The sequence below is a fragment of the Oncorhynchus masou genome, chromosome 1 (assembly GCF_036934945.1).
Source record: "Oncorhynchus masou masou isolate Uvic2021 chromosome 1, UVic_Omas_1.1, whole genome shotgun sequence".
Lineage (NCBI taxonomy): Eukaryota > Metazoa > Chordata > Actinopteri > Salmoniformes > Salmonidae > Oncorhynchus > Oncorhynchus masou.
Window position 1 is genome coordinate 29281885 of NC_088212.1, and position 23060 is coordinate 29304944.

General features: G+C 42.3%; 1 protein-coding gene and 1 long non-coding RNA gene across 2 annotated transcripts in view; one reads left to right on the plus strand and one right to left on the minus strand.

Annotated features, from left to right (window-relative positions):
• Positions 1–10008: 10008 nt before the first annotated feature.
• LOC135541459 (uncharacterized) lies at positions 10009–14844 on the minus strand. The gene is made up of 4 exons (XR_010455970.1): positions 14724–14844; positions 10751–10838; positions 10530–10635; positions 10009–10304 (listed from the first exon to the last, which is right to left on the minus strand). It is a non-coding gene; the product is annotated as an uncharacterized LOC135541459 (long non-coding RNA).
• A 67-nt stretch (positions 14845–14911) lies between these two features.
• LOC135541460 (anthrax toxin receptor 1-like) overlaps positions 14912–23060 on the plus strand; it is a 52629-nt gene continuing 44480 nt past the window's right edge. Inside the window, exons 1-4 of the mRNA XM_064967754.1 lie at positions 14912–15343; positions 15795–15882; positions 17882–17990; positions 18191–19890. Of these exons, the coding sequence (XP_064823826.1) occupies positions 19730–19890 (161 nt within the window). The 5' untranslated portion in view covers positions 14912–15343; positions 15795–15882; positions 17882–17990; positions 18191–19729. The remainder of the gene's footprint in view (positions 15344–15794; positions 15883–17881; positions 17991–18190; positions 19891–23060) is intronic.

The window sequence follows — 23060 nt, forward strand, 5'->3', positions numbered from 1 at the left end:
AAGGGCAGACCCCTGAGACATTAACCTCATCTGCTTATCTCATGTACAAAGCAGTACAAATTTACTGAGTGACTAATTCAAAACAGTAATGTTTTCTGTCACAAGTACAAATAACCAGACAAATACATTTGCAGACATTTTAGATATGTATTTACTCTCACAAGAGGAAAATAGTGATATGTAAAACAACGTAATACACAGGTAAAAAGTGTGATGAAAGTAACATGTGAATAAGGAAATACAGTAAGTTTAAATATATATACTGTATATATACATTTGAAGTCGGAAGTTTACATACACCTTAGCCAAATATATTTAAACTCAGTTTTTCACAATTCCTGACATTTAATCCTAGTAGAAATTCCCTGTCTTAGGTCAGTTAGGATCACCACTTTATTTAAGAATGTGAAATGTCAGAATAATAGTAGAGAGAACACTTTATTTCAACCTTTATTTCTTTCATCATATTCCCAATGGGTCAGAAGTTTACATACACTCAATTAGTATTTGGTAGCACTGCCTTTAAATTGTTTAACTTGGGTCAAACGTTTCAGGTAGCCTTCCACAAGCTTCCCACGATAAATTTTGTTAAATTTTGTTACATAATTCCTCCTGACAGACCTAATGTAACTGAGTCAGGTTCGTAGGCTCCTTGCTCGCACATGCTTTTTCAGTTCTGCCCACAAATTGTTTATGGGATTGAGGTCAGGGCTTTGTGATGGCCACTCCAATGCCTTGACTTTGTTGTCCTTAAGCCATTTTGCCACAACTTTGGAAGTATGCTTTGGGTCATTGTCCATTTGCGACCAAGCTTTAACTTCCTGACTGATGTCTTGAGATGTTGCTTCAATATATCCACATAATTATCCCACCTCATGATGCCATCTATTTTGTGAAGTGCACCAGTCCTTCCTGCAGCAAAGCACCCCCACAAAATGATGCTGCCACCCCCGTGCTTCACGGTTGGGATGGTGTTCTTCGGCTTCCAAGCATCCCCCTTTTTCCTCCAAACATAATAATGGTTATTATGACCAAACAGTTATATTTTATTTCATCAGACCAGAGGACATTTCTTCAAAAAGCACAATCTTTGTTCCCATGTTCAGTTGCAAACCGTAGTCTGGCTTTTTTATGTTGGACTTGGAGCAGTGGCTTCTTCCTTGCTGAGTGGCCTTTCAAGTTATGTCGATATAGGACTCGTTTTACTGTGGATATAGATACTTTTGTACCTGAAGGCTCCAGCATCTTCACAAGGTTGTTTTACTGTGCTGTTGTGGGATTGATTTGCACTTTTCGAACCAAAGTACGTTAATCTCTAGGAGACAGACGCTTATCCTTCCTGAAGTGGTATGACGGCTGAGTGGTCCCATGGTGTTTATACTTGCGTACTATTGTTTGTACAAATGAGTGTGGTACCTTCAGGCGTTTGGAAATTGCTCCCAAGGATGAACCAGACTTGTGGAGGTCTACAATAGGGGTCTTGGCTGATTTCTTTAGATTTTCCCATGATGTCAAGCAAAGAGGCACTGAGTTTGAATGTAGGCCTTGAAATACAGCCACAGGTACACCTCCAATTGACTGAAATGATGTCAGAAGCTCTAAAGCCTTGACATTATTTTCTGGAATTTTCCAAGATGTTTAAAAGCACAGTAATCTGTCTTTAAGCAATTGTTGAAAAAATGACTTGTGTCGTGCACAAAGTAGATGCCCTAACCATCTTGCCAAAACTATAGTTTGTTGTGGAGTGGTTGAAAAACTAGTTTTAATGACTCCACCTTGGCCAAATACATTTAAACTCAGTTTTTCACAATTCCGTTTAATCCTAGTAAATATTCCCTGTTTTAGGTCAATATGGATCAGCACTTTATTTGACTTCAACTGTATGAGAATGACTTCAACTGTAGACTTCAACTTTAGAGAATGACTTCAACTGTATATAAACTGTATATAAAAAAGTAGAAAACTGTACATAAAAAAGGAGGAAAAGGGAGAAAAAAACACAGTAGATTACCCACCACCCTAACATGTGAATAAGAAAAAACAGTTTTTGGGGTGAGACAGAGGGCTTTGTCTCACTCAGAGGGCTCTGTCTCACTCGAGAGCGGACGGAGCGGACACACAGTACTGATCAATGTTCCTGTGAAAGTACATTGTCATGTCCCTGAGAAACGAGAGACATTGATCAGCAGGAGTCATCCATCTGCTGCATAATGTCAGTGTCCAAAGGACCACAGCTGTCTTCCTCTTCCGGCCATTGGAACTGGGTTGGGGAGATGGGGCGGAGGTTAATGGAGTTGAAGGGCAGAGATCTAGGGTGCGCCTGGACGGTACTTTGGGTGTTGGTGAGAAGGGCCTGGGCGTTGGGAAAGGGACCGGGTGTCACAACTTCTGCCGAAGTCGTTGCCTCTCCTTGTTCGGGCGATGCTCGGCGTTCGACGTCACCGGTCTTCTAGCCATCATTGATCCTTTTTTCATTTTCCATTGGTTTTGTCTTGTCTTCCCACACACCTGTTTTCAATCCCATTCATTACCTGTTGTGTATTTAACCCTCTGTTTCCCCTGTCTTTGTCAGAGATTGTTTTATTGTCAGTATAGTGTGATTGTTGCATAGGTGCGCGTCGGGTCTTCGTACCCATGTTTGGTTTGTTTGTTCATTTATTGTTATGGAGCATACTCGTGGAACTTTATTAAAAGACTCCATTTTACACTCAGTTTGACTCTCCTGCGCCTGACTTCCCTGCCAAAAACCAATTGTCCACCACAGGGGCCTCGATCTGGCTCTGATGCCAAGGAGCCAGAACCGGCTGATACCCTAATACACATTGAAAGGGAGTAAGGTTAGTGGAGGAGTGACGTAGCGAGTTCTGAGCCATCTCTGCCCAGGGCACGAACTTCGCCCACTCCCCCGGCCGATCCTGGCAATAAGACCGCAGAAACCTACCCACATCCTGGTTAACTCTCTCCACCTGCCCATTACTCTCGGGGTGAAAACCTGAGGTAAGACTAACCGAGATCCCCAGACGCTCCATGAACGCCTTCCAGACCCTTGATGTGAACTGGGGACCCCGATCAGACACTATATCCTCAGGTACCCCATAGTGCCGGAAAACGTGTGTAAACAGGGCCTCTGCAGTTTGTAAGGCCGTAGGGAGACCGGGCAAAGGGAGGAGACGACAGGACTTTGAAAACCGATCCACAACGACCAGGATCGTGGTGTAACCCTGTGAAGGTGGAAAATCAGTCAAAAAATCCACCGACAGGTGCGACCATGGCCGTTGAGGAACGGGTAGAGGTTGTAGCTTACCTCTGGGCAGGTGTCTAGGAGCCTTGCACTGGGCGCACACCGAACAGGAAGAAACATAAATCTTCACGTCCTTAGCTAAAGTGGGCCACCAGTACCTTCCTTCAAGACAGCGCATCGTCCCAGGATGACCAGAGGAGGGTGACGTGTGAGCCCAATATATCAATCGGTCGCGGACAGCAGACGGAACGTACAGACGACCAGCTGGACACTCAGGGGTAGAAGGCTCTGCACGTGACGCCCGCTCAATGTCCGCGTCCAGCTCCCACACTACAGGCGCCACCAGACACGAAGCTGGGAGTATGGGAATGGGATCCATGGACCGCTCCTCTGTGTCATACAGCCGAGACAATGCGTCTGCCTTAACGTTCTGGGAGCCTGGTCTGTAAGAAAGAGTAAACACAAAACAAGTGAAAAACATGGCCCACCTTGCCTGGCGAGGATTCAATCTCTTCGCCTGCCGGATGTACTCCAGATTGCGGTGGTCAGTCCAGATGAGAAAAGGGTGTTTAGCCCCCTCAAGCCAATGCCTCCACACCTTCAAGGCTTCTACGACAGCTAACAGCTCTCGGTTCCCCACATCATAGTTTCGCTCCGCCGGGCTGAGTTTCTTCGAAAAGAAAGCACAGGGGCGAAGCTTCAGTGGCGTACCCGAACGCTGAGAGAGCACTGCTCCTATCCCAGCTTCGGATGCGTCCACCTCCACTATGAATGGCAAAGAGGGATCCGGATGAGCCAGCACAGGCACCGAGGTAAACAGAGTCTTCAGGTGCTCAAAAGCCCTGTCCGCCTCAGCCGACCACTGCAAGCGCACCGGGCCCTCCTTTAGCAGTGAGGTAATGGGAGCTGCCACCTGACCAAAACCCCGGATAAACCTCCGGTAGTAATTGGAAAACCCCAAAAAACGCTGCAACTCCTTTACCGTGGTTGGAGTCGGCCAATTACGCACGGCTGTAATGCGGTCGCTCTCCATCTCCACTCCTGAAGTGGAAATCCGATGCCCTAGGAAGGAGATGGATTGTTGGAAAAACAAGCATTTCTCAGCCTTGACATATAGATCATGCTCCAACAGGCGACCAAGCACCCTGCGCACCAGGGACACATGCTCGGCGCGTGTAGCAGAGTATATCAGAATATCATCGGTATACACCACTACACCCTGCCCGTGCAAGTCCCTGAAGATCTCATCTACAAATGATTGGAAAACTGATGGAGCATTCATCAACCCATATGGCATGAACAGGTACTCATAATGACCTGAGGTAGTGCTAAATGCCGTCTTCCACTCATCACCCTTCTTAATACGCACCAGATTGTACGCACTCCTGAGATCCAATTTTGTGAAAAAACGTGCCCCGTGCATTAACTCAATAACCGTATTGATCAGAGGTAGCGGGTAACTATATTTCACTGTGATTTTATTAAGACCTCGATAATCAATGCACGGGCGTAAACGCCATCCCTTTTTCACAAAAAAGAAACTCGAAGAGACGGGTGAAATGGATGGCTGAATGAACCCCTGATGCAGGGATTCAGAGACATATGTCTCCATAGCCTCCGTCTCCGCTTGCGACAGGGGATACACGTGACTCTTGGGATATGCAGCGTCTACCAGGAGATCTATCGCACAATCCCCCCGTCGATGGGGTGGTAATTGAGTCGCCTTCTTTTTACAGAAGGCGAGAGCCAAATCGGCATATTCGGGGGGAATGCGCACGGTGGAGACCTGGTCTGGACTTTCCACCATAGTAGCACCAACGGAAACCCCTAAACACCTACCTGAGCATTCTCGCGACCACCCCGTGAGAGCCCTCTGTGGCCAAGAAACAGTGGGGTTATGACAAACTAACCAGGGTAGGCCTAGCACCACAGAATACGCAGGAGAATCAATAAGGAAAAGACTAATCTTCTCCTTGTGACCCTCCTGCGTTATCATACACAAAGGTGCGGTTACCTCCCTGATAAACCCTGACCCTAATGGTCGACTATCTAAGGCATGAATAGGGAAAGGCATATCCACAGGAACAATAGGGATCCCTAAACTATGAGCTAGACTTTTATTAATGAAATTCCCAGCCGCACCTGAATCTACTAGTGCCTTATACTGGGAATGCAGTGAAAAATCAGGAAAAGAGACAGAGACAAACATTAGTGCAGCAGAGGGCTCTGGATGAAAATGGTGCCTACTCACCTGGGGTGACGCCAGAATGCCCTGCCTGCCCTCTCTATTCCCAGAGGAACCAACCCGGCACCGATCAGCAGTGCGCCCTCTGCGACCATGAATGGTGCTCAAGCGGGAACCCCCTCCGGTCTCCCTGCGCACCATCCCTCCCAATTCCATAGGTTCGGGAGAGAGGGTGCGGGAGGATGGAACAACCAGACCCCGATCTAGACGTCCACGAGTAGCCAGCATGTTGTCCAGCTTGATGGACATGTCCACCAGCTGGTCGAAGGTGAGGGTGGTGTCTCTACAGGCCAGCTCCCGACGGACGTCCTCACGTAGACTACAACGGTAATGGTCGATCAGGGCCCTGTCGCTCCATCCAGCGCCGGCAGCCAAGGTCCTAAACTCCAAAACAAAATCCTGGGCACTCCTCGTCTCCTGCCTCAGATGATAGAGGAGCTCACCCGCTGCTTTGCCTTCAGGTGGGTGATCGAATACTATCCGGAATTGGCAGGTGAGCTCCTCAAAATGGTCCAAGGCCGCATCCTCCCTTCTACAGACAGCGCTGGCCCATTCCAGGGCTTTCCCGGTGAGGCATGAGACGAGGGCGTAACTCTTCTCACGGTCAGATGGTACTGGGGAGGCCGTGGCTAGATATAAGTTCAGTTTGAGGAGGAAACCCTGGCAGCCGGCAGTATCTCCGTTGTATCCCGTGGGTAGGGATAAATGGATCCTCGATTCCGGAGAGGAAAAAACGTTCACGGGAGATTCCGGTTGTGGTGGTGGTGGCGCTGGAGAAACTCCCTGTCTCTCCCAGCGATCCATTTTTTGGACAATGTGCTCCATGACGGAGCTGATACAGTCAAGCTCCCTCGCTTGTTCCTGAACGCGTTCCTCCAGGTCCATGGGCATAGTGTCCTCTCCTGCTGACTTCATATATATTGGTCAGAGATTCTGTCATGCATAGGTGTAATAGGTGGCAGGGAAGTCAGGCACAGGAGAGTCAAACTGAGTGTAAAATGGAGTCTTTTAATAAAGTTCCAAGAGTATGCTCCATAACACTAAATGTACAAACAAACCAAACATGGGTACGAGGACCCGACGCGCACCTATACAACAATCACACTATACTGACAATAAAACAATCTCTGACAAAGACATGAGGGGAAACAGAGGGTTAAATACACAACAGGTAATGAATGGGATAGAAAACAGGTGTGTGGGAAGACAAGACAAAACCAATGGAAAATGAAAAAAGGATCAATGATGGCTAGAAGACCGGTGACGTCGAACGCCGAGCACCGCCCGAACAAGGAGAGGTAACGACTTCGGCAGAAGTCGTGACAACATGTTCTAACTAGGTCTGCTAAACATAAGATCACAAACACATACACACACACTGTACAAAAGATCTCGGCTTCATGACGAGTACGTTAACAGTGATCTGGCCTACCACCGTTGTGTCGTCAGCAAACTCAATGATGGTGTTGGAGTCGTGCTTGGCCACGCAATCGTTGGTGAACAGGGAGTACAGGAGGGGACTAAGCACACACTCCTGAGGGGTCCCCGTGTTGAGGATCAGTGTGTTTGTTGTTGCCTACCCTTACCACTTGGGGGCGGCCTATCAGGAAGTCCAGGATCCAGTTGGAGAGGGAGGCATTTAGCCCGTCTGGTAGGCTCGCGTCACTGGGCAGCTCACGGCTGGGTTTCCCTTTACAATCTTTAATAGTTTGCATGCCCTGCCACATCCGATGAGCATCGGAGCCGATGTAGTAGGAGTCAATCTTAGTCCTGTATTGACGCTTTGCCTGTTTGATGGTTAATCTGATGGCATAGCAGGATTTCTTATAAGTGTCCTAGAAGTGTCAGCTCTAGCCTTTAGCTCAGTGCGGATGTTGCCTGTAATTCATGGCTTCTGGTTGGGATATGTACGTACGGTCACTGTTGGGACGACATTGTCGATGCACTTATTGATGAAGCTGGTGACTGAGGTGGTATACTCCTCAATGCCATTGAATGAATCCCGGAACATATTCCAGTCTGTGTTAGCAAAACAGTTCTATAGCGTAGCATTCGCGTAATTGACCACTTCATTTCCGTATTAAGCGAGTCACTGGTCCTTCCTGCTTTAGTTTTAGCTTTTAAGCAGGAATCAGGAGGATAGAATCAGATTTGCCAAATGGAGGACGAGGGAGAGCTTTGTACGCATCTCTGTGTGAGGAGTAAAAGTGGTCTACAGTTTTTATTTTCATCTTCATTAAAGAGCCCATGCCTCTAGGAGCACTGCTCCTGGATAAGCATTTTCTTGTTCGCTTATGGCCTTATACAGCTCATTGAGTGCGTTCTTATTGCCAGCATCGGTTTGTGGTGGTAAATAGGAAGCTATGAAATATATAGATAAAACTCTCTTGGTAGATAGTTCGGTCTACAGCTTATCATGAGGTACTCAGGCAAGCCATACCTCAAGACTCCCTTAATATTAGACAATGCGCAACAGCTATTATTGAGAAATAGACACACACACCCCCACCCCTCATCTTATCGGACGTAGCTTTTCTGTCCTGCCGATGCACGGAAAGCCAGCCAACTGTATATTATCCGTGTCGTCCTTCAGCCACAACTCGATGAAACATATGATATTACAGTTTTTAATGTCCCGTTGGTAGGATAGTCTCGAACAGAGATCATCCAGTTTATTCTCCAGTGATTGCACGTTGGCCAATAGAACGGATGGGAGAGGTGGGTCACCCACTTGCTGATGAATTCTTACAAGGCACCCTGATCTGCTCCCACTTTATCTCCTTCTTTTCTTGTTGCGAATGACGGGGATTTGGGCCTTGTCTGGGAGCAACATTAAAGAAAAATCTTTGTCCAGTTAGAGGTGAGTAATCGCTGTTCTGATATCCAAAAGCTATTTTTGGTCATAACAGACGGTAGCATCAACATTATGTACAAAATAAGTTACAAACAATGCTGAAAAACGCCCACAAAATAGCACAAATAGTTAGGAGCCCCGTAAAACAGCAGCTATCCTCTCCGGCGCCATTTTGAACATTCAAATTGTTTTTTCTACACTTGTTTTCCAAGGTGGTGTTATTCTTCCTCACACATGAAATGGCTCCTCCAAACTAGAATAATGTCTTTGTATGGGTGCAGAGGCTCCTGGTTGTGCCCAGCGTTACCAGCTGTCAGCACCACCAGCACACTTACAGCACCAAGCAGGACTGTTAACCAGGAGCCTCTGCACTTCCTTATTTCTGTGTCTTCATCCAGTATTCTTCAGCATTGAATAGAAGTTATCCGAAAGGGTGCAGTGGCTGCAGTGGAAGGCAGAGAATGCTCTGTTGCTATGAATCCAGTCTGTCTCAATTGAGTCAGGAGGCTCTCATCACTGGGTCGGGGACAAGCACAGGCTACACACACATGCACTGAGCCTCACAGCAGCGCACTTCTCTTATCTTGTTCTTTTCTTTTGCTCTTTTCTTACTGTTGGGAAGTAGGACCAGGGGAAGTGTATTCCAGGCAGCTCCAGAGAAACATATGTAATTGTGTCTAACTTAAAGTCTCCATCCACAACTCTGACTTTATTTTCTTTTTTTCACATGGTTGAAGAGGTAATGAAGACAGAGGTGAAAGAAAGGCAAACCATTCCCTTCTACTGCCATCTATTGGTGACAATCGGTGTGACAAGGTTCTATAACAGGAGCTCATAAGATCAAGTCAAATCACATTTTATTTGTCACGTGCGCCGAATAAAACAGGTTTAGACTTTACCTGATATGCTTATTGTAAAGTCTACACTTGTTATATTCGGTGCATGTGAAAAATAACATTGTATTTTATTTGATATGATGAGCTCTTGGTATGGAACCTTGTCACACTGATTGTCACCACTAGATGGATAGTTTGTCTTTCTGAGAGTTTCAGTCTGTTTACCTGAGGAGTACACTATAAAGCAGCATAAAGGTTAGCCAGCTAACTTGCGTAAATATACTGAATTAATTTTTATTGTGAAGAAAGATAGGCTTGTAATGGTCTAACTGATTTAACAAACGAAAAGACATGTACCTTTAGCTTTTTTAATCAATTAAATTAATTGTCATTTCTGGTTGCTTATCAAAGTTAGCTGGCTAACTCATTGATTATGCTTTGTAGTAAACCCCTCTGGACTTCAAACCTGTTACGTTCAGTTTCTTCTAAATTGGGAATAGATTAACTAAACATTTCATAACCACATAACAAATAAGTCAATGACCTGAAACAAACACTGTCAGTAAATGTTGTGTGTGGACTTCAGGGGGACATCTGAATTTAAGGTCCATTATGCAACGGTGCAACACTCCAAATAGCCATTTTAAGTCGTTTATTTACTGGCTTAAACTAGACCTTACAAAAACACTCTCCCATCTTTGTGTATTGATATTTTTCCAGCAGTAAATGACAGTTAACATCTATCATGATGTTCTTGAAGTAAATAAAGTATGGACACCCTAAGGTGAGGTGCTGAGTAACAGAGGATGATCTTTACAAATGAAACAGAAAGTTGCACACTAACACGTATATTTATTTTTAATTTGTATCATGATGTTTTTACCATTTCATTTCAACCCATCCAATTTGTCAGACACCAGAACATTCACATTTGACACAAAGTAAGCTGACAACATATTTCATTCATTGTATACTGAGAACACAGCGAAGTAAACAATTCACTTCCCCACAGAGCCGAAGATAGGGCATGAAATGGAGGGATCCCTCTTCTTAACCACCTTGAATTCACATGCCTTTTGGTCCCACTCCTTCATGCAATCATCAGGAAAATCTACGGGAGTCATATACCTGCAATCAAACAATCAACATCAGCAAATCATTTTGTTGTGTCAATAGAATTTCACTCTCCCAGTCTATTAATAATCCCCTGAGAAACCTTGTGTGGATATTTTGAGAAGATAACAATGGGCAGTATATTCCTTTAGTGTGATAGATACAGACTGGGAAGGCTGAGGGCCACATAGACCATGCATTTGGTGGGTGCTAGAATAAGGCTGTGTTTACTGTACTTACTCCTGGCAGCATTCTAAACAATCACAGTCCATGCAATCACTGTTCCTCCAGCGGGAACCAGCAGGATGCCATGTTTTGTCCTTGTCGTCACGACAATGGGTTTTGCCTGAACAAGAAAACAATTTAACATATTGTGTAGGTTTGTTGTCTTTTTCAATGTACTAGCGTAATTAAAAAATGTTTGTGTTTATGAAGGTGGTTAGCTTAGTCTTTTACTTTACCCGGGTCAGAAGTCATAGCTTTCCTGTAGCAATAAGCATGGAACAGTGGAAGTAGTGCACACAGAATTAAAGCTATGGCCAAGGACCTCTTCACAGGGAGAAGGGAGGGAAAACGTATGTTATTGAGGGGAATAAACAAGCCATTGGTCTACAGTTGAACCTTCTAAACATTGAAGATAAAGAACTAGAACTGACACATTTAAACATGTTAAAATAATAGTTAATTGACCCTACTCTAGAAAATAAATACCGGTAACTTTATTTTTCAGATGTCTTTTCTCTATTGTGTCATTTAAATCCAACATCCATTCAGACTTAAACAAAGGTGATTTTTTTTTATGTCCACATTATCATATCAAAATGAAACCCCATTAGGCTACTTGCAGTGCATTCGGAAAGTATTCAGACCCTTTGACGTTTACACATTTGGTTATGTTACCAGCTTTTTCTAAAATTGATCAAATCTTTTTTTTCCATCATCAATCTACACACAATACCCCATAATTCCTCTTTGGAGATGGGAGAACCTTCCAGAAAAACAATCATCTCTGCAGCACTCCACCAATCAGGCCTTTATGGTAGAGTGGCCAGATGGAAGCCACTCCTCAGTAAAAGGCACATGACAGCCCACTTGGAGTTTGTCAAAAAGCTGCTAAAGGACTCTCAGACCCTGAGAAACAAGATTCTCTGGTCTGATGAAACCAAGATTGACCTATTTGTCCTGCATGTCAAGCGTCATGTCTGGAGGAAACCTGGCAACATCCCTAAGGTGAAGCATGGTGGAGGCAGCATCATGCTGCGGGGATGTTTTTCAGCGGCAGGAATTGGGAGATCGAACATATCTGAAGAGACCTGAAAATAGCTGTGCAGCAACGCTCGCCATCCAACCTGACAGAGCTTGAGAGGATCTGCAGAGATGAATGGGACAAACTCCCCAAATACAGGGGTACCAAGCTTGTAGCGTCATACCCAAGAAGACTTGAGGCTATAATTGCTGCCAAAGGTGCTTTAACCTCTAAGGCATTGGTGTCCCTAAACCAGGACGGCTGTTGCTAACGTACGCTAATGTGACTAGCATGAAGTAGTATACAACAGCCAACTTTCCAGGACATAGACATGTCTTAAATGGGCAGAAAGCTTAAATTATTGTTAATTTAACTGCAGTGTCCAATTAACAGTAGTTAGTTTAGTTTAAAAATACCATGGCATTTAAGGAGAGTGTACAACAACAAAAAACTTGTATCACGGCAACTGTTTTGATACATTCACCTCTGAAGGTAAATAATGTACTTACGTTCAGTAATCTTGCTCTGATTTGTCATCCTGAGAGCCCCAGAGATAAAATCTAGCATTGTTTTGTTTGATAAAATAAATGTTTATGTTCAAATGTAGGAACTGGCGCCTACAGTTTGACCCCACTGCTGTCTCTGGATCCACACGCACCTCGCCCGGCCATCTAGATGTCTGAAAGTTAGTGTATAAGCGAATGATCCATCATGTATGACATTCCCGGGAGCGTGTAAACTTGAATTATTTATTACCATAGCTATTTTGTATGTTCTCTATAGTTATGTACTTGAAAGTGTATCAATTGACCAATTAGGTACATTTGGGCAAACTTCTAGCAGACACAATACAAAATATTGTGCAGTAATGTAATTCTTCACTGGATCAGTCTGAAACATTGCACACACACTGCTGCATCCTATCTAAAAATATGGCCTTTCTCTTGCATTTCAAAGATGAGGGAACAAAACATTTTTTGAAAACGCATGTTTTCTTGTTTGCACAGTATAATATTTTACTGTGAGGACAGACGCTAGGAGACGAGAAGTAATGTGCGTAATGATGGTGACAGGTGTGCGTAATGATGGGAAGCCTGGCACCCTCGAGCGCCAGAGAGGGGGAGCGGGAGCATGCGTGACATTTACCTGATATAATATGTTATATTCTCCTACATTAATTTCACATTTCCACAAACTTCAAAGTGTTTCCTTTCAAATGGTATCAAGACAAAGGAGATGATTGTGGACTTCAGGAAAAAAAAGCACGCCCCCATTCTCATCGACGGGGCTGCAGTGGAGCAGGTTGAGAGCTTCAAGTTCCTTGGTGTCCACATCACCAACAAACTAACATGGTCCTATTAACAAAACCTATTCCCCCTCAGGAGACTAAAAAGATTTGGCATGGGTCCCGAGATCCTCAAAAGGTTCTACAGCTGCACCATCGAGGGCATCCTGACTGGTTGCATCACTGCCTGGTATGGCAACTGCTTGGCCTCCGACCGCAAGGTACTACAGAGGGTAAAGAGAACGGTCCCGTACATCACTGGGGCCAAGCTTCCTGCCATCCAGGACCTCTATACCAGGCGGTGTCAGAGGAAGGCCCTAAAAATTGTCAAAGACTCCAGCCACCCTAGTCATAGACTGTTATCTCTGCTACGCCATGGCAAGCAGTACCGGAAGGCCAAGTCTAGGTACAAGAGGCTTCTAAACAGCTTCTAACCCCAAGCAACAAGACTCCTGAACATCTAATCAAACAGCTACCCAGTCTATTTGCATTGCCCTCCCCTCTCCCCCTCTTTTACACTGCTGCTACTCTATGTTGTTATCGTCTATGCATAGTCCCTTTAATAACTCTACCTACATGTACATATTACCTCAACTAACCAGTGCCCTCGCACATTGACTCTGTACCGGTACCCACCTGTATATAGTCTCGCTATTGTTACTTTACTGCTGCTCTTTAATTACTTGTCACTTTTATTTCTTATTCTTATTTATTTATTTATTTCACCTTTATTTTACCATGTAGGCAAGTTGAGAACAAGTTCTCATTTACAACTGTGACCTGGCCAAGATAAAGCAAAGCAGTGTGACCAAAAAACAACACAGAGTTACACATGGAATAAACAATCATATAGTCAATAACACAATAGACAATCTGTATACAGTGTGTGCAAATGAAGTAAGGAGGTAAGGCAATAAATAGACCATAGTGGCGAAATAATTACAATTTAGCAATTAACACTGGAATGGAGGTGACCAAGAACCCGATGTTCACTTTGACAGAGCTCCAGAGTTCCTCTGTGGAGATGGGAGAACCATCCAGAAGGACAACCATCTCTGCAGCACTCCACCAATCAGGCCTTTGTGGTAGAGTGGCCAGATGGAAGCCACTCTTCAGTAAAATACATATGACAGCCTGCTTGGAGTTTGCCAAAAGACACCTAAAGAAACAAGATTCTCTGGTTTGATGAACCCAAGATTAAACTCTTTGGCCTGAATTTCAAGTGTCACGTCTGGAGGAAACCAGGTCCCATCCCTACGGTGAACCATGGTGGTGGCAGCATCATGCTGTGGGGATGTTTTTCAGTGGCATGGACTGGGAGACTAGTCAGGGTCGAGGGAAATATGAACAGAGCAAAGTACAGAGAGATCCTTGATGAAAACCTGCTCCAGAGCGCTCAGGCTGGGGCGATGGTTCATCTTCTAAGAGGACAACGACCCCAAGCACACAGCCAAGACAATGCAGGAGTGGCTTCAGGACAAGTCTGAATGTCCTTGAGTGGCCCAGATGGAGCCCGGACTTGAACCCGATCGAACATCTCTGGAGAGACCTGAAAATAGCTGTGCAGCAACGCTCCCCATCAACCGAAGAGAGCTTGAGAGGATATGCAGAGAATGGGAAAAAACCCAAATACAGTTGTGCCAAGATTGTACCGTCATACCTAAGAATCGTTGCCAAATGTGCTTCAACAAAGTACTGAGTAAAGGGTCTAAATACTTATGTTAAAAAAAACTCAAGGGGTCTGAATACTTCCCGAATGCACTGTATGTTACTGGAGTTACAGTAAATTACAGTAAATTAGCAGGAACACAGCTTCTGGTGTTGTTACATATCATGGAAAATCAACCAAATATAAGGCCTTCACCTTCAATATCCTGAAAACGTAACATGCAAAATTACCTACCATGATTCACACCAATGTAGACTGGATTGTAATGTAATTCTACAGGAGTTCTTGTAGGGAAGTACATGCTTTTAAATAATGGGTATTTTGGAACTGCTAATTCACCTTTAGAATTAAATAAAGGGGTGGGGATGGGGAAAGAGTAAACACAGGAGGAGTTAGCTTCAGGGTTAGGTGTTAAGATTAGGGTACGGGTTAGGTTTAGGATTAATAGGAGTAGAAGTTTGAATGGAAATACATTTTAGGTCCCCATGAGAATAGAAGAACAAAACATTTGTGTGTATTTGTAAAGTCTGGGTTGAGCCAGTAAACAAGGAACTTCATAGCTTCAAAATATGTCCAATAAATTATATATTTTTATATATTTTTTCTCTGAATTAATTTTACAACTAAATATCATACACACTAAGGGCTACTTTTATGTTGCTTTGTTGCGTAGAGGACCTTAAATTCTGATTTACCAAAAGTCACGTGCACCATTTACTGACAGTGTTTGACCCAGCCCTTGTTGAATTCCAAAGGTAAACTACATCCAAAAGACCCACAAGCCTGTGAAGTTCACTACCCTGAAAGATCCCTAGAATTACTTTAGTATCCAGTCTACATTCTTGTGAATTATGGTAAGTTTCTTAAAATTTGGCATGATATGTTCAAGTTAGTAGGAATTTGGAGGAGCTGGAACCGTCCTTGAATTTGGTTGATGAAGCTGTGTTCTTGTTCTAACTCCTAATGACAAATAGGTGATGGGGTTTCAGTTGCACATTTTATAATTTTATCACAATGTGGACATAATAAATAATGCTGGCAAAATGAATCTTTTGAACACCCCCACATATGTGTTTTAAGTCGGAATGGATGGTGGATTTAAATTACATAGTAGAGGAGGGCATTGTACAAATATTACGTTATTGTATAACCTAGGGTAGGGTCAATGATAAGCTCAAAATGTAGAAATGTGTCAGTTTGGTTTTGATAGTTGTTTATCTAGAATTGTTTTGAAGGTTCAACGCCAGGCCAATGGCTGTTTATTCCCCTCAATAACATATGTTTCCCTCTCTTTTCCCTGTGAAGAAGTCCTTGGCTCTAGCCTTAATTTTGTGTGTGCTGCTTCCACTGTTCCATGCTTTTTGCTACATGAAGCCTATGACCGTGAAGCCAGGTAAAGAAAAAGACTATTACCCCCCCCCCCCCCCCCCTCTCTCACTCACATACACATGCACACACACTATATACAGTGCCTTGCGAAAGTATTCGGCCCCCTTGAACTTTGCGACCTTTTGCCACATTTCAGGCCTCAAACATAAAGATATAAAACTGTATTTTTTTGTGAAGAATCAACAACAAGTGGGACACAATCATGAAGTGGAACGACATTTATTGGATATTTCAAACTTTTTTAACAAATCAAAAACTGAAAAATTGGGCGTGCAAAATTAGCGGTTAGCTAAGCAAGTTGTTGTATTTTGAGGCTTAGTCTTTTGGGGTTTTTAAAGCTAATTTCCTGCAACTCTACAAATTTTGCCATGGGGAATAAAGTATGTTTTCTGCAATTCTACACATTTTACCATGTGTGGGAGAAAAAACGTAGCAATTTTATAACAATGCAATTATACTAATTTTGCAATTGGGCAGAGAGACATTTTTTTCAGTTTTACAACACATTTTCTGGTGGTTGAGAGCATTTTTAGCAGTTTCAAAGATAATTTCCTGCAATTCTACACATTTTGTATCCATGTTAATATGATATCTGAGTGAAAATGACTAACAAAATCAATGCGTCCCAAGTCGGGATTTGGCCATGATTACTACAAGTTAAGATGGCTGATTAGACTAACTACCAATCTAAAAATTGTTAGCTGACATGGCTAATTGAGTGACTGTCTGTGACTGAAATAACAAGACAAAAAGTGCTGATACACAACTAAATTTCGAAATTACACCTGGTGTATTCTACTATTCTTACTTTCAATAGTAAGTTTAGTAAGTTCCTAAAATATACAGTACAAGTCAAAGTTTGGGCATACCTACTCATTCAAGGGTTTTTCTTTATTTTTTATTATTTTCTACATTGTAGAATAATACTGAAGCCATCAAAACTATGAAATAACACATATGGAATCATGTAACCAAAAATGTGTATTCTTAAAAGTAGCCACCCTTTGCCTTGATGACAGCTTTGCACACTCTTGGCATTCTCTCAACCAGCTTCACCTGGAATGCTTTTCCAACAGTCTTGAAGGAGTTCCCACATATGCTGAGCACTTGTTGGCTGCTTTTCCTTCCCTTCGTGGTCCAACTCATCCCAAACCACCTCAATTGGGTTGAGGTTGTGTGATTGTGGAGGCCAGGTCATCTGATGCAGCATATGACCTGGTAGAGAAATGAACCTTCAATTATCTGGCAACAGCTCTGTAGGACATTACTGCAGTCAGCATGCCAATAGCATGCTCCCTCAAAACTTGAGACATCTGTGGCATTGTGTTGTGACAGAACTGCACCTTGTAGAGGGCCTTTTATTGTCCCCAGCACAAGGTGCACCTGTGAAATGATCATGCTGTTTAATCAACTTCTTGACATGCTACACCTGTCAGGTGATGGATTATTTTGGCAAATGAGAAATGCTCATTAACAGGGATGTAAACAGATTTGTGCACAAAATTGGAGAGAAATTAGCTTTTGTGCTTATTCCTGGGATCTTTTACTTCAGCTCAGGAAACATGGGACCAACACTTCACATGTTGCGTTTATATTTGTGTTCAGTATATACCGTTTGAGAATTTAGACTTGAGCTAGCAATTTTTGATAGACTGGTTTTTGTCTGGACAACAAAAATGGTTGCTTAGCAACCATACACCAACACTGGAACATCCATCTGTGGAGAAAAATAGAGATAGAGTTCCAATTTGCATAAATTTATGATTGATGATAGCTATGGGGGTTACCAAATCAGAATCAAATCCCCTGATCTCCTCAAGCTCATTAATGACAGAATGGTGATATTTGAAGATTAAAGAAAGGCCAGTCTCTTTGCAAATAACAGGATTGCTAAGGAGTGGAATGTTGGCTAAAAAGAATGATGCGCAGGCTACATCAAATACACATGCACATTGAAAAAGTCAATAAACATATACAGTATGCTATGCTATTTTCTTGTTTAGGCATGATCACCCATTGTCGTGATGACAAAGATGAGACATGGCATCCTATTGGTTCCAGCTGGAGGAACAGTGATTGCATGGACTGCACTTGTAATTCATGCTGCTCGGGGTACAACTTTATACTATCACCTACAAAATGCCCTCAGCCTTCCCAGTCTGTATCTATCACACTAAAAGAATATACTGCCCATTGTTATCTTCTCAAAATATCCACACACGGTTTCTCAGGGGTTTATTAATAGACTGGATGAGTGAAATTCTATCTATTGATTTACACAACAAACTTATTTGTTGATTGTTTGATTGCAGGTATGCAACTCCTTTAGATTTTCCTGATGATTGCATGAAGGAGTGGGACCAAAAGGCATGTGAATTCAAGGTGGTTAAGAAGAGGGATCCCTCCATTTCATGCCCTATCTTCGGCTCTGTGGGGAAGTGAATTGTTTACTTCGCTGTGTTCTCAGTATACAATGAATAAAATATGTTGTCAGCTTACTTTGTGTTAAATGTGAATGTTCTGGTGTCTGACGAATTGGATTGGTTGAAATGAAATGGTAAAAACATCATGATACAAATTAAAAATAAAGATACGTGTTAGTGTGCAACTTTCTGTTTCATTTGTAAAGATCATCCTCTGTTACTCAGCACCTCACCTTAGGGTGTCCATACTTTATTTACTTCAAGAACATCATGATAGATGTTAACTGTCATTTACTGCCGGAAAAATATCAATACACAAAGATGGGAGAGTGTTTTTGTAAGGTCTAGTTTAAGCCAGTAAATAAACGACTTAAAATGGCTGTTTGCAAGGTTGCAGTGTTGCATAATGGACCTTTCATTCAAATTTCCCCAAAAGTTTAAACAACCTTTACTGACAGTGTTTATTTCAGGTCATTGACATATTTGCTTTGTGGTTATGATATTTTTAGTTAATCTATTCCCAATGCAGAAGAAACGGAATGTAACAGGTTTGAAGTTTAGAGGGGTTTACTACATAGCAACCAGAAATAACAATTGATTTTAAGATTGATTAAATGTTTTTTCGTTTGTTAAATCAATTAGACCATGCCCATTTCAAGGTTATCTTTCTACACATTAAAAAGTTAAAATCAGTATATTTATGCTGGTTTATAGTATACTCACTCCTCAGGTAAACAGACTGAAACTCTCAGAAAGACAAATAAGCCATCTAGTGGTGACAGTCAGTATGACAAGGTTCCATACCAGGAGAATATCAAATAAAACTGTATTTGTCACATGCACTGAATGGTAAAGTCTACACCTGTTGTATTTAGTGCATGTGTCAAATACAATTAGATTTGATTTGATCTGATGAGCTCCTGGTAGTGATTGACACCACTAGATGGCAGTAGAAGGGGATAGTTTGTCTTTCTCTCACCTCTGTCTTCATTATTGCCTCAACCATGAGAAAAAAGGAAAAGAAAGTCAGTGAGTCGTGGAAGGAGGCTTTAAGTTAGACACAATTACATAGGTTTCTCTGGAGCTGCCTGGAATACACTTCCACTGTCCTACTTCCCAACAGTATGAAAAGAGCAAAAGAAAAAGGCGAGATAAGAGGAGTGTGCTGCCGTGAGGCTCAGTGCATGTGTGTGTAGCCTGTGCTTGTTCCCGAGCCAGTGATGAGAGCCTCCTGACTCAATTGAGACAGACTGGATTCATAGCATCAGTACATTCTCTGCCTTCCACTTCACCCTTCTGGATTAGTTATGTTCAATGCTGAAGAATATTGAATGAAGATACAGAAATAAGGAATCCTTTGTTCTCCACTTGTTTTCCAAGGTGGTTGTTAATCTTCCTCTCATGTGAAATAGCCTCCAAACTGGAATCATGTATTTATATGGGTGCAGAGGCTCCTGGTTACCAGTGCTGCTTGGTGCTGTAAGTGCGCTGGTGGTGCTGACAGCTGGTAACGCTTGGCACAACCAGGACAGAGGTCAGGGTGAACCATCCTGCTTCGGGGGCTTTGACCTCTACTTCGTTCTGGACAAGTGAGTTTGTCATTCAACCTTCTATTTCCACCTCACCTTTGCTGCTTGTCATGTCTATTGGGGGCAGAGTTCAGTTGGGGAACTGTTGGTTGTTGAGTGCACCTTGTAAAATCTGTAAACTTCGACTTTAAGGGTAGGTAGATAGTGACCATCTTATTTCATATTTTACCAAAGCACAATTAATGTTTAATTTGCAGAAACATCTCGTTGTCACATCTGTCGTTGCCAGTCTCAGTGTTTTCAAATTCTGTCATGATGTCATACTTAGACACGTTCAGGAATGTCATTGTTATTATCATGCCCCCTGGGGCCATATGCAGCAATTTACATTTTATTTTGCCATATGCTGGTAATAATGCCCATGAAAATATCACAAGCGTTTTCTCAATGGTTATTACACTTATCAAATAAGCAATCTGATATTACATAATTGCTATATTTATTTATACTTTATACAATGTTGAATGCAGTCTGACTAGAAATGTAATATAACCTAATGGGGAAAACATATATTTTTGGTTCCTGTTGTCACGCCCCTCTCCTTGTTCGGGCGACGTTCGGCGATCGACATCACCGGCTTTCTAGCCGTCGCCGTTCCATTTTTCATATATCCATTTGTCTTGTCTTGTTTCCATACACACCTGGTTTTCATTTCCCCAATTAAGCTACTTGTATTGAACTCTCTGTTTCCCATCATGTTTTGTGTGTAATTGTTTTCATTTTAGGTAGTGTTAATTTACGCGTTCTACTTTTATGGTCTGTTTGTTTCATGTAGTGCTCTTGTTTTTTGGAACTATAATAAAAGTGTGCCTGTTCATAATATTTGCTCTCCTGCACTTGACTTCGCCTCCAATACACTATCCTGACACCTGTATCTTTGACAACCAGTATCTTATACAAGATGAGTATGATGGTGGGACAATGATCGAGCATTTGGTCCAACTATCTGTATTTGTCTCTTGTGAATTTTTGGTAAGCATGGGTAAAAGGCCAATGGAATTCCCCTTTGGGCCGGGATGAATGATGTGAGCTGATGCTTTCTTGTAAAGTTCTAAGGCCACCCTTTGTGGTCCATGATAGATCTGGATTGCTGGTGAACAGTGGCACATTTGATACTCCATCTGTCACATACAGTAAACATGTATAAGTTGTGCAGGCTGAGCTCTAGTTGAATCACAACAGTCAAATCAACAACAAAAAATAATCCATGCTTTACTACAGTTGGGCAAAGAGGCTGAATTTAGCTAATCCAACTACAATCATTGGATTGTATCAATCATTTATGCTACTCTGAGGTTCTCAAATTCAGTGGAGTTTCCCTGTCACTTCTACAGTAGTGTTAGTTCACCCAAATTACATATTGGTTTCCTTAACCCCCACTAAAAAGGCCTGATTATTGTGAGCAAAGACAAGACAGACCTAATGATTGGGTAAACAAATGGAGCGTCATCTGGTTCTAATAGATGTTGCTACCTTCTGGACTTCAATACTTTAAAACTATAACTTATTGTTTGGATGATTATCTGTCTAATGTGGAAGAGCAGGCTTCAGCTTCTTCCTCTTTCATTTGGGCCTGCCTTTTCCTCTTCAATTGTTTAAAAAGTCTCTTACTCTTGGATGATTGATTTTCAATTTTCCCCTTAAATCAGAATGCCAACTCTAGGCAGACATTTCTGTGGTGGCACAACATTTAGCTAAGTGGAACTTCAGACAGATATGGAATTGTAGGATCCAAAAGACAGATGTAGAGAGTATGATGAACATTTACATACACTACCTACTGCTGTGTGTGTGTGTACACATTGTTTTAGCTAACAGAAGAATACATGTGAATACAAGAAGAATATTAGACACCCAGCACTGTTACTCTGTGCATTCGCTTGGATTTGTACTTGCTGTCCCCCTAATTCTGTTGTAGTCATTCCTCTGCTGCGCTCTTCTACCTGCTCTTCCTTTGTTTGAATTGATACCTGCTCCCCCCCCCCCTTTTTACCAACTGTCCTTCATTCTCTGTCTGTTCATGACTCCTCTGTGTCTGCAGAACCCTTTTTCCATTAGGTCCAGATGTTTCAATGTTTCAGCCTTTTGGCTGCGTTGTCTGTGCTGAGACTTGTATCCTGTTAACAATGGAAAAAGAGATAATAGGGCAGTGAAATAAAGACAGTAATTCAAACAATGACAAACACACAGACAGAATGAAAGAGTATCTAACCTACCGTCTGGCAATTTGATGGTGAGAAATGTTTTCTTCTCTATGATCATTTGCAGTCAAAAATGTGATTTTCATGTTTTTATATACATTTACACACTATGAGTTTGGAATAATACTACTGTGAAATTATGATAATTCCTTTTTAGTGTAAGCGGCTTGAAAAGACTGCCTGAAATTTTAGCCTGTTATTGTGGGATGGAGTTGTGGCCTGCCTGGTGACATTATCAGGCGGTAAATTACACTAAGAGACCAAAAAGAAAGAGTTCCAAACCTGTCTGCCAATAACAGCTAGTTTTCAGTTTTCCCCTCCCAACTCAGACCACTACCAGACAGTCCTAGCAAAATTCTTGCTTGAGAAATTTCTCTTTGCTAAGAACCCAGCTAGCACATTTAGTTCCTTGGACGTTGTGTGAACACACGTTTTTGGTTTTGGGAACGGAAGTGAAAATATAGCCTTTTCTGATCCATTTTTTTTTTTTAGGTTGTAGGGAGGTTCTGAGAACGTTATACTCTGGTTCCTTGACCGTTTTCCTGGGAGGTTTTATGAACAATCTGAGAACAGAAATGATAGATTATTTGGAAGGTTTTTTTAAATAACTTCCTTAAATTTTCCTTGAATGTTTCAATAAGACTTTTAATAAAACTGCTAGCTTATTTTGTGTTAACCCTTTTAAATTCCAAGCACAGATAAAACACATGGAAATTAATCACGCAAACACATTTTTTTATTATTGTGATTACGGCATCAGTGAGATTCAAACCGATAATCTCTTTTCTCTATCCATGGACTTAGTACACTGTGCCAACAGGATGGAAACAAGCACTAATTAAGATCAGGTGTGGCCAATTAATGGGGGAGGCCAACACACCTGAACACACTTAACAAAATAGAGGATAGAGAGTTTTGTTGATGCCGAGAATGGAATGTATACGTTTTTAAATAATATTTTTAAATAAC